General features: G+C 40.2%; 2 protein-coding genes across 2 annotated transcripts; one reads left to right on the top strand and one right to left on the bottom strand.

Annotated features, from left to right (window-relative positions):
• Positions 1-93: 93 nt before the first annotated feature.
• Positions 94-6,634, bottom strand: LOC116310771 (WT1 associated protein). The gene is made up of 8 exons (XM_031727686.2): positions 6,438-6,634; positions 5,826-5,863; positions 5,643-5,698; positions 5,485-5,543; positions 5,204-5,331; positions 3,999-4,177; positions 1,481-1,635; positions 94-1,348 (listed from the first exon to the last, which is right to left on the bottom strand). Exons 2-8 carry the CDS (start codon positions 5,853-5,855, stop codon positions 690-692), a joined length of 1,266 nt encoding a protein of 421 aa, XP_031583546.2. The 5' UTR covers positions 5,856-5,863; positions 6,438-6,634; the 3' UTR covers positions 94-689.
• A 1,133-nt stretch (positions 6,635-7,767) lies between these two features.
• On the top strand, positions 7,768-10,431 carry sod2 (superoxide dismutase 2, mitochondrial). Its single transcript, XM_031727687.2, has 5 exons — positions 7,768-7,927; positions 8,556-8,761; positions 8,966-9,082; positions 9,535-9,714; positions 9,828-10,431. The coding sequence occupies exons 1-5, from the start codon at positions 7,899-7,901 to the stop codon at positions 9,971-9,973; spliced, it is 678 nt and encodes a 225-aa protein (XP_031583547.2). The 5' UTR covers positions 7,768-7,898; the 3' UTR covers positions 9,974-10,431.
• The last annotated feature ends 872 nt before the right edge of the window (positions 10,432-11,303 follow it).

The following is an 11,303-nucleotide window of genomic DNA, read 5'->3' as shown; positions in this document are numbered from 1 at the left end:
TGTGAGAAATTACACAAGTCATTTTACATGTTTATGTCTCCTCTGACTCATCCGATTATAAGGCTACGTGAAATAATGAGTTTCCACATTCAATTTAGTTAATAATGGGTTTCACGCCATAGTATTAAAAATCTTTATTGGTATTTGGTCAGTACATGAAAAGGACTGAAGTCAGAATAATATGAACATCGCATATGAACTACTCACATTTCAACAGAATTTTTTTAACCGAATTTTTTTTTTTGCCAATGAAAAATTAAAATTGCACTAAAAAAAAAAAAAAAAAAAAAAAAGAAAAAAAAGAAAACACAGGTCAACATCTAAAAATGACCTTGAATATAGCGAAGCTACTGTAATTCAGTGATTTTACTGACTTTGACAATGACTTACACCAGATGCCTGATTTCAGTGTCAAGAGCTAAAACAAGAACAGCCTAGACGTGCTCAAATAAACATCAGAATCAAACATCCACGCAATTTAAATCTAACATTAAACCATTCCTGTTATATCCCCGTGTAGCAACACAAATGTGACAGAGGCATCACGATGGGCAGGGAGAGAAGGGTGAAAACAAAACATCTTGGACAGCAGTGCTGTGTTAAAGACTATGCATTTGTTGCCATGTCTGTATACGGTATAAAAAAAAAGAAAAACGAACAAACAAACAGATAATACATGTCAAAGTACATTACAAAACTCCACCATCGCTTGTGCCGGTGTCCAGGCCGTTCTGAGCGTGCCGTGACCCAGCAGTCCTGCTGCCCTTGGTCACCAGGGCAGCCTTGTCCTCATGGGGGTCGGTGGTGGAGTCTGTGTCATTCGAGTGCTGAGTCAATGATGTCTCGCTGCCTGTCGGAGAGTCCACGCTCTCGTACCCCGCACTCAGCTGGCTACCGAAACCCACAGGTCCTCCAACTCTGCCAGCAGCAGTCTGACTCCCTGTCACTTCCTCTGAGTGGTTGGAGAGTTTGGTCTCAGCTTCGCCAGGGCTTGAGACCATGGGGGACATGGGAAAGTCTTCCTCTGTGCTGCTGACCTCTCGGTACAGGCTGGGTGTAGTGGTCTCGCTCCTCTGGGATGAGCTGCCATTGCTTGGACCATTGGAGACCCTTCCGTAGTCTTTACCCATTGGTTCAGAGGGTGCGCCGGCCTGCTCGGCCTGAGCAGATTGTTCAGCACATGAGCTGGAAGCAGTGGGTGAAGTCCTACTGGGTCCTGCTCCAGCTGAAGACCCTTGAGTCTGGGAGAGCTGCTGACGGGTCTCTTTCAGCTGTTGCTGCAGGACGAGGATGGTGCTTTGCATCCCCTCCACCTCCTCATCTAGCTGGATGATAAAGTCATTCAACTCTGGGAGTGACAATTCAGGAACAGACAAAGAACAAAGTCAGAAATGAACACAAATGTCAGAAGATTAATGGCGCAAATATGAGATACGGTCAGAGTTGGCCAAGCTGTTGGTTATAGATGCAATGTTCTCACCGTCTTGGCTGCTCTTAAGCTCCTCGCTATACTTCTTCTGGAGGGCCAGCTCAGCCTCCAATTGGGCGATGCGTCCCTGGGACAGCTGCCGACCCAACTCCTGGTTTTCCTGAATCAGCATTCGACACTTGGCCATCAGTTTCTTCCCTGTTTGGCTGTAAGGGAAACAAGTCTCACATCACACAGTGAACCAGGAGACAAACAACAGGCAAAGAGGTCCCATTGATCTGACCCACTTTGCGATTTGCCAAGGGTCAAAAGAAACTCTTCAACTTGGTTGTCCGTAAACTGATCTAACCACAACACAAATGTCATTAAATCTTTCAGACTTCAAAACAACATCAGGAACCCACTGACACAAATCTATCCTGTACAAACACATGTCAATTAGTTCTTTCAAAAAATCAATGGAAAAAACAGACTTTTTTCTGTAAGTGAAATTAAAAGTTGAATGATGTGTATTGAAAATGGTCCCCACTTTCCTGAAACTCAAAACAGTGTTACACTTTAACTGTATGTTGAAGAAAGGTGGGCATTTTAGTATCGATTCGGTCACTAGCAAACCTTCAATTTTAAATAATCTTGCTACATCACTGGGTGTGAGGAACAAGCACAATGAAAAAAATGTAACATAGCAGAGTGATATTAGGGTGACCCAGGACAATTTAAATACCAACCTTTAGCTATGAGTAGCAAAAAGCAAATGTGCACTGCAAAACCAGGCACAGGTTTTCTGTAACCACTTGAAATACACAGAAAGTAAGTGCTTCAACAGTAAACTCAAATAGCTTCAGGTGCTGCTTTCTCAACATTACAAAAGGTCAAGAAACAGGGCAACAGTCCAGAACACCATTTTACATTAGTAGGTATTGTGGTTGTTCTTTTAAAAAGGTCTTAATTAAGAAGCCAAAGATAACTGACTTCATGTAATGCTTCAAACCATTTTTACCACCATGCATTTGGTCTATAAATAAAGATGTTATATAGTCAGAAGACACTAAAATAGTAACATAATATTAAAGTAAGCAAAGTGATGATGGTAGCTTCAAAGTACCTCAGAACTCGCATCAAGAACAAATGTTACTTATAATTATAATTAATATATAATTATGTATTTACATCAGTATCATTTACTGGAACTCTCCTCCATTCTTATTCATTATAACCATTACTGCCTCTGCAGGAGGAAATGTGCTTTAAGATGCTCAGATCTCATCCCCACTTTAGTGTGAGAGCAGAGTAAAAATTGTTGTTGTTTTTTTGTTTTTTTTAAAAAGACAGAAAAAGTAAAACAGACCCCATGAGGGATTCACAGCGTGAACAGTGTTAAGAGCTGTGCTACACAGGTGAGAAAGGAAAATATAATCATCTATTTGTGTAAATGGCTGAGGGAGAGATTGTTTGGTCAATCACAAAAATACACAGAAATACAATCAATACAATCTCATAAACTCATAACATGACTTCTTGAAGACAGCTTTAGTCACAAATTGAAAACAGGACTCCGTGCACCTACAGCAGTGTGTTTTGGTAGGAGAAATTAAGCAAAGCTTAATTCGGCATTAAATCCCATGTGAATATTTTTACACAAGTATTCAGGGAAGACCAATCATGCTTCTTAGCTCACACACACACTGCAGTAAGTGCTTGTTTCAGAGAAACAAAATCAAATTAAATGCCAATAAAAATAAACAAGTCACAAAATAAAACAAGTAAATACACTCTACCGTGTGTAGGCCCATGCTCAAAGACACAGGCGAATGGACCCTCATGCCTGAACCATAGTCCTTGGTGGACCGAGGATCTGGCTCCGCTCACAGTCTTAATGTCATTTCTAGTGGCTCTTCCCCCAAAGTCTTACTTTTAAATCCTAGAAACTTTCCTCATATTACTGGAATGTATCTAGACTGTCCAAACAGTCTCTGCATTTCTCAGGCAGACTAAGCAGGTCTTTGTGTGGTCTATTCCACTGTTAATGTCTTTTTAACCCAAGTATGGGAATCGTCTTTAAAATGTTCAATTGCCGTTTTAGGCTAGGGATCCTCCCTGCCTGACTCAACCTCCATATTACCTCCACCATAACCCCCCTATTTAATAAGTGAACTGTCTGGTTTGAGCGGTGGGGGCAGGGAGGCCATATCCACGTCGGGAAGCGAGTGACCACCTCTTCAGGAACAGTCCGGACTCCTTCAGGCCCTTGGACGGTGAGGGGAACTCGAGGGGAGAGAGCTGAAACACAAGTGTCACCTGACCATACTGTCTTTTCTCTTTAGGTTATGTGATATGTAGCTGGCACAGTGCAAGAGTACAAAAACAGTTTGGGGTTTGTTTTTTTTTTTGGAGTGACTGGCTTTCTGTAAAGTCTGAATCTCGTGGTGAGTACAGCACTTTGTCAGCCTTCCCCCCCACCATTGTTCCTGCATGTCTGCAGTGAGAGTGAGGGTGGGGGGCGTGAGGAAGTCTTGACTTTTCTGTTTTGTTTTGTTTTTTTGAGGGGGATTATTTTGATTGTCTTTACCTATCAGGTGTAAATTTCCAGGCACTCAGTTCATTTTGGGCCTGCTCCAGTTTGTCTTTAGTCTGTTCCAGTTCAGCCTTCATTTTGAGGAAAAACAAGTTGATGGATGGGTCCACCATGGACGACCGCAGTTGGGCCACGCTCGGCTGCTGGACTTGCTTGAGGTACTGGATCTGCGTCTGCAGGATACAACAAACACATGTGACTGGCAGGAACAGATAAACAAGTGTTTTATCATGGTTCAAGAGAAAATTCTTGGGTTTGGCTCTGATCTCCAGTAGCCGTGTTTTTCCTCTTAAAGAATAAACAAAATGTGTAAAATTGGAAATCACCATCTTCTGATGGCAACTTTTCTGCTAAAGTTATCTAAAGATGTGGACTCAAACAATTTAAGCATGTTACCTTAGAGCAACACTTGGTACCTACCATCTACAAAGTTTTCAAGACAAAATCTCTAAGTGACAATTACTTCCAATCATTTGACAGCTGCCTTTCCAGGCCCGGGGAGATCAGACTGGTCCAAAACAAATGAAACTCACCCGCCAAAGTTATGATGACATCAACCATTTTTGTTGTTTTTTGGGTTTTTTGTGTGTGTGTGTGTGTGTGTGTGTGTCTCAAACACATTTAGCTTAAAATTCTGGTATTTCTGTTGAAAACTGTGTCCCCATGCTTTCCATTTCAATGTGACTGCAGGGTTTCCAAGTTTAAAGCCTGTGCGTTGAGCTCACCTCAGCTGCACTTTAAGAATGGCATGTGCTACCATAAAGCAGCTGTTTGATCCACTGAGCTGTCAATCTGGCAAGAGCAAAGGATGCCTTGGCTTGAAATAATTTACTTTTAGCCTCTTTTCCATGATCACAACAGTTTACTAAGGAAAGCTCTCTGCTGGAGTGTTGCAAATTATTCAGTTCATTTAAATTTAGTAATAAAGTTAAATTATTTTGCACTTTGAAAACTTGTATTATTAAATTTAGAATTTAGCATAATAATTACCCAGTTTTGACATGTTTAATAGCAACCTGTAACATCATTACTCATTCACAAAGTTACTGATGTTCTTTTTGGTGAAATCTTAATAAAAGAAAGCTCATTTAAACATTATGTTAGAAGGGCTATATTCCTATAAGAAATATATCAAGTACTCAAACTGTGGTACTAATGGAAACTGAATGTCAAGCATAATTAGAGGAATAAATACATACTGTGCACTCTTGCATTTCCTGCTCCTTGGTGGCAAGTCGCATGACCAAGATGTTTTCCCTCCGCGCGGATTCCTGCTGCTGCTGCTTGAGCTTTTCCTCCGACTCCTTCAGCCCTGGAACGTCATTGGCTGAGGCGATAAAAGCGGTGCAGAAATGCAAAACATATCAGAAAAATTCCTTTCACTGACTGCCACAGACAGCAGCACCGGGCAAAAACATGGTGATTGTTGAGATGCTGACAAGGTTAAAACATAACCGTGTCTTATAGCAGGTGTACTTACAACATAGCTCCGCATATTTCGCCTCCAAGACCTGGACATAGGCTTCATGCTGTTTCCACCTGTGATGGGCAGAGCATGTTTTAGCTGCTCATCCAAAACACAAACACCAAATTCCCCCTACCACATAATTAATCACCAATAGCAGAGCTGTTGCCTACCTTGCACACAACTCTTCTCTGGTCAGAGTCTTCATGTCCGATTCACTAAGGCGAACCTGTGTGAACGAAAACCCAAGCACTGGTTACATAAAGAAACCCATTAGAATATTTGGAGGGTGGTGGGCAGGGTCGTGACACATAACAAATTACAAGGGGTACATTAGAATAAGAAAAGAAACTCACTTTCTTGGGTAGAGGTTCCTCGTTGGTCATTGTGAACCCTGTAAGTAAAAACACGACAGGAAATCAGCAGTAATTACAGCTTGGGGTTGTGTGCTTAAAGGACTGCATCATGTTTTAACGCGATGGCTATCAACACGCAGTACAATGTACAGCAACTCTGCTAACTCGGTACAAAAGCTGTGCCTTTCAGCTAATAGATGACCCTGATGGCGTGTGAGGAACACATTAACTATCCCGCAAAACCAAATCAAAGTTAATATTAGCAGTTTATAAGAGCAGCCGAGCCTTGTGTTAGCTCGTGTGACAAGCAGCAGCAGCAACGGACCGCGAGAAATGGAAAATATGCTAACCAAGGTTAACACTGGGCTGCTAATAAGGTTTAGCTGTTTCCGTTAGCAAACTAACTACACGTAACGAAACAGCAGTACCGAGCTTCACTATTTCCCTATGTCCAGCCTGGCAGCATACAAGTCTTGGATCGGTTTTCCGCTCCTTGTTATCACAAAATGGCGGTGAAGGAAATGACTCCCTCCCTAGCACTCCTTTTCCTGAAACTAGCGGGCTCTGGGTGGCAGATATCGGGCCTTCAGCCATCAAAGAAAAATCACTTACCAGATCAGTTTCTTTCGATGTTTCTGGATCCTCTTGGTGTCAGGGGTTCTTTGTGAAACGAGAACCTGCGACTTGGTTAAAAATTATGGGGAAGTTATTTGTAGTCGTCTCGCTTCGGCGTGGTCAACAGCATCTTCCTCGCGGTCGACTAAACAGAATGGCTGTAGCTGGGCGCTGCGCTGCACTTGCCTTACTGCAGAGTTCTAGCACAGATAGAGGCAAAGAGTGAGACCTCTCACTCCGCAGCGATTTTAAGATCATAAAATGTACCCCTCAAATAACAGTAAACAGTAGATATTTTTTATATGATTTTGATGAATTCATGCCCGCATTGCTATTTTTATTGTATTATTTTTAGCCTTAGTTTGTATGAATGGATGTTTTTAATTATTAACTAATGTATTTATGTTAACAAATGTATTTAAATATATACACAGCACAAAGCTCCCCCTTTTGTACTATTGGTAGGAGTAGTTTGAAGAAATATTTTTTTAATTATTATGAGTCTTTATAAACCTAATTATTTGAATTAATTCATAAAAGAAATCTAGAGTAGAGAAATCCTTAGTGTGCCTTGACATTAGCCTTTGGTGCATCATCGACTGTGAGTTGTACCGAAACTTGTTTCTGCTATTGAAGAAAGAAGTGTTTCTTTTTAGGATCTTGAAATGTAGACTTCAAAAAGACTAAAAAATAACTCGAAATTGTGAAATAATAAGCCATATTTTCTTTTTTATTTCTGTTGCAGAAATAACTTCCTGTTGTTCCATGAAGTTGACACTTCTGGTGCATGCTAGAATTGTTCTCAGTTTAGTGTCCACCAGAAGTGACACCGTGTTCTGAATTCAAACCTGAGGGTTTTCCCTTTTAAGCAAGCGTTGTTTGCTTCTTAGTGCGCCATTATTTTAATATAGACGATCTCCGCCATTGCCTCCACTGTTGTGGGAAGAACGTTCACGTGACTCTCTGCTGTTAGTTTTTTATTTTTTTAATTATGCTTGTATTAATTATGTATTAAGAACTACTCCTTTAAATATATGCTTTGTTTTGCAATAAATAAACAGAGTGAATAGATTTACAATAAATGAAATATACGAGAAGAAAAAAAAATATTTTTTTTCATAACAGTGATATAATGCACTTTTTTAAAGCTACGGAAAACCTACTAGAGGGAGGAGTTGCAAAATAATACAGAAGGTAAGGAGCTTTGTTTATTATTATTCCAGAGTATCGGGATGCGTTTTTAATACAGTCTCTTTCATCTGCCAAGTGTCTCTAATAATGTGTGTCGTTGTCACATGTAGCCGTTGACTCCTGTGTTTATCCAATTCCCGGACACCCCCACAGCATAGATGTAATGGTACGGTCGCCTCCTCTGTCAACTTGAAATTGCACATTTCAAGGGCAGTTGTTATCAGCGTGTGTATTCCTTCATTCTGTCCATTGAACAGCATTAGGAACATGCTTTGCAGAGCTGGACAAATACGCAGGTAAGATTGTTGTCACTTGAGTATTTGGTGCGTGTACTGTGCTCAGAGTGCATACGGAATCGGGGCTCTTGACTTCTGCTAGCAGCAGTTGTTCTTGAACGTGACAGTTGCTTATTGAGAGCTAGCAGTTAGCTAACCGAAATGCTAACTGGCAGCTCAGCTAGGTTAGCTTATGGCGCACTAAATACAGGGTTTTGTTTATTAAACGCGTAATCATCCTGTTATGAGCTCGTGCATGAAGTTATGAACCGAATGTCTTAATATTGAGCCAGTATCATGTGTTCAGTGAACTAATATGTAGATGAGTGTGCTTCAAGAGCTGCATAAATCCAGTATCAACAACAGACATTTAGGTCAGTTGCTTAAGTAAGCTAAAACTAACTGAAAATCCTACCTCTGATACCCTGCAGGGAAGTAATTTGGTACGGCTTAGTTGCACAGCCCTGTCAATAGCTCCTTAACAAATTACTCTTTGATAAGAAAACTATAGTTTAAAAGTAGTTCTGTTTGGTACATCTCAATTTCTGTATCCCTAAATAACTGAATTACAGTTTTCTTGCTGATGTCATGACATTTTCATGATGTCATGCCTTATTTCATGCTGTATTACTTCATTATTTCTTTTCAGGTGTGCAGCCAGCCTCAGCCACACTATTAGCAAGGTAGCTGCATCGAGGCAGAAGCATACTCTCCCTGACCTGACATACGACTATGGTGCCCTGGAGCCCTACGTCAGTGCAGAGATCATGCAGCTGCATCACAGCAAGCACCATGCTACATATGTCAACAACCTAAATGTTACAGAAGAGAAGTATCAGGAGGCTCTTGCAAAGGGTATGGGCAGAGTCGCATGATATTTCACTTCACTTGACTCTAATTGAAAATGAAGACTTTAAAAGTAGTTGTCTATATGAAGTTGTAATTAAGATTCTGATATGTACGTTACAGTTTTTTTCCTTAAAGATTTTTCCCCCAAACATAAATGTGTAAGAGTTTGACAGAAGCTGTATGTTGTGTATATTTGACTTACATTTTTAGGAGACGTGACAACACAGGTTGCTCTCCAGCCTGCCCTTAAGTTTAATGGAGGCGGCCACATTAACCACACCATCTTCTGGACAAATCTCTCTCCAAATGGTGGAGGTGAACCACAAGGTAAGACAGAGAAATCCACAAAAATACAAAAAACGGTATATGACCAGACTAAGACAACTCATGGCCAATCAACTTGTTTGTCTTTAATCAGATCACTTGGTTTTTCTCTGAGACATGCTGACTCTTATTGAATGTGCAACTTAATTTTATGACTTGCTGAAAAGTTGATTCATATGGTTGCAGAGTTTTTTTTTTAGTGTTACATAATGACTGAAAATTGCACCATTTCCTAATAACTGGCTTAAAGCTCAGTTTTGTTAATATGGAAATTGTCATGAAATTTGATCAGTGGCCATGAGTACTATTCAGAGTTGGGGGAATGGTTGCAGTCACCGAATTGTATCATCACTTGGATAAGTGCAACATTTCTTTCACTGAAAACACTCCAGTCAAGAAATTTATGTGTTGTGCCATTTCACTGAAGCATACACATCTGTTTGACAACTTTGTAGGAGAGCTAATGGAGGCAATCAAACGGGACTTTGGCTCCTTTCAGAAGATGAAAGAGAAGATGTCTGCTGTTACGGTGGCTGTGCAGGGCTCAGGCTGGGGGTGGCTTGGCTTTGACAAGGACAGTGGAAGACTTCGCATTGCTGCTTGTGCTAACCAGGATCCTTTGCAGGGGACAACAGGTCAGTTGGACTTTTTGTGATTTGGTGCATATAAATAAAACTAAATTGAATAAATGCGACTTGGCCATCTAACTGCCACATGGCCTTTTTTTATGTATTTTTTTGGCACTTAGGTCTCACTCCCCTCCTTGGTATTGATGTATGGGAGCATGCTTACTACCTTCAATACAAGAATGTGCGACCTGACTATGTGAATGCTATCTGGAATGTAGTCAACTGGGAGAACGTGAGTGAGCGTCTTCAGATGGCCAAAAAGTAGAAGCTGATGCACAGCAACCACTAAGACTTGGATCAAACAGTAGTTGCCTGCATTGAATCAGAATTTAAAAAATCAGACTTATCACAGTTCAAACCTTCAGACGTAACTGGCATTTAAACTGTCTTTAAAATAATTTGGGGTTTTGTTTTTTTGGTACATATATTGTACGTGGAAAAGCTGAAGCTAGCGGGCAAGTACTGTTTATCTCTGGTCTGTTCTCAACCGCTAGTAATTTTGAAAGCGCACAATAATGGACAACTTTAACATCAAAGCTGGCTTTTGCCATTCTCACATCTTATGAGTGGCATACTAGGTGTAAGATAACACGAGTGCATATTCAGATAGCTGTCTCAGTCAGGTTAAGCCACACTAAAATCAGACAATGTTATTGCAGTCCTTGTATTTGCTGTATGATAATAAAAATCAGAAATTGTAATAAAACAGTTGTAAAAGCTTGATTCTTCTTCTTCTTCTTCTTCTTTCTTTCCTTTTTTCATTACTTGTAAGATTCTAAAATGTCACTTTTTTTTTTTTTTTTTTTTTTTTTTTTCAGCCCCTCTAAGCTATAAGAGAAGCTGGAGTTAAAAATGCAGTTCTATACTTTATTTAGTTTAAATCCTCATGGCCCCATTATAGGGCAGTGTTGAATACTGGTCACTGAGGCTCATGTTTTCAAATGCGTTTTAGCTCAGTTGGTGTTAAAAGATGGATGTCAACATTGTATTGTGTGTAGGTTTTATTTTTTTTCCTCTCCTGTCTAATACTTTAAAGTTTCACCCAAGATGAGTTCAGTCCAATCAAGATTTAAATCCAGGCATTAAGTGCCTTGATTTCTTAACAAAGGTCACATAAACCTCACGATTCTGTCAAGCTGAAAAATCTTAGGTTTTATGCCTACATCTGGTCATACTGCTGCTATTTACAATGTTCCCAGAAGAGGGCAGTGTTCCCTTAACATTTGTGCTTAGGCTCCTGCTGTGTATACAGAACTGTGCAAACTAATTTACAAAGAACCAAATCTTTGTGGGTTTTGGTTCAATGAAAACTGGACAGGATGACTACTATCTAAAATTCATGTGAGTAGGGGCAAAAAAAAAAACAAACAAAACAAAGCCACTTGGTCTTGACGGAAATTTAATCAGAAATGGTCTCAGTGGAAGGATGGCTTTCCATGGGGAGAAAAGACTGAGGTAATTAAAGATTAAAGACCTGTACAACAGTAAGTGTCTACAGCCATCTGTAAAACACAGTGGAGGCTCTATCATGGTTGGAGCTTCAGTCAGTGGTGTTGGAGATCTTATCAAGACTGATGGAATTATAAATGCAGAAA

The sequence above is a fragment of the Oreochromis aureus genome, linkage group 15 (assembly GCF_013358895.1).
Source record: "Oreochromis aureus strain Israel breed Guangdong linkage group 15, ZZ_aureus, whole genome shotgun sequence".
Classification (NCBI taxonomy): Eukaryota; Metazoa; Chordata; class Actinopteri; order Cichliformes; family Cichlidae; genus Oreochromis; species Oreochromis aureus.
The sequence above is the reverse complement of the archived record's forward strand: the minus strand, read 5'-3'. Positions and strand labels throughout refer to the sequence as shown.

Excerpts from the sequence above, each read along its gene's own strand:
- LOC116310771 (XM_031727686.2), bottom strand. The coding sequence starts at position 5,855 with ATGACCAACGAGGAACCTCTACCCAAGAAA. Across the intron at positions 5,332-5,484 it reads GAAATATGCGGAGCTATGTT|CCAATGACGTTCCAGGGCTG; the intron begins GTAAGTACACCT and ends TTATCGCCTCAG. Across the intron at positions 4,178-5,203 it reads AGGAAATGCAAGAGTGCACA|ACGCAGATCCAGTACCTCAA; the intron begins GTATGTATTTAT and ends TGTATCCTGCAG.
- sod2 (XM_031727687.2), top strand. The coding sequence starts at position 7,899 with ATGCTTTGCAGAGCTGGACAAATACGCAG. Across the intron at positions 9,083-9,534 it reads TGGTGGAGGTGAACCACAAG|GAGAGCTAATGGAGGCAATC; the intron begins GTAAGACAGAGA and ends ACAACTTTGTAG. Across the intron at positions 9,715-9,827 it reads TCCTTTGCAGGGGACAACAG|GTCTCACTCCCCTCCTTGGT; the intron begins GTCAGTTGGACT and ends TTTGGCACTTAG.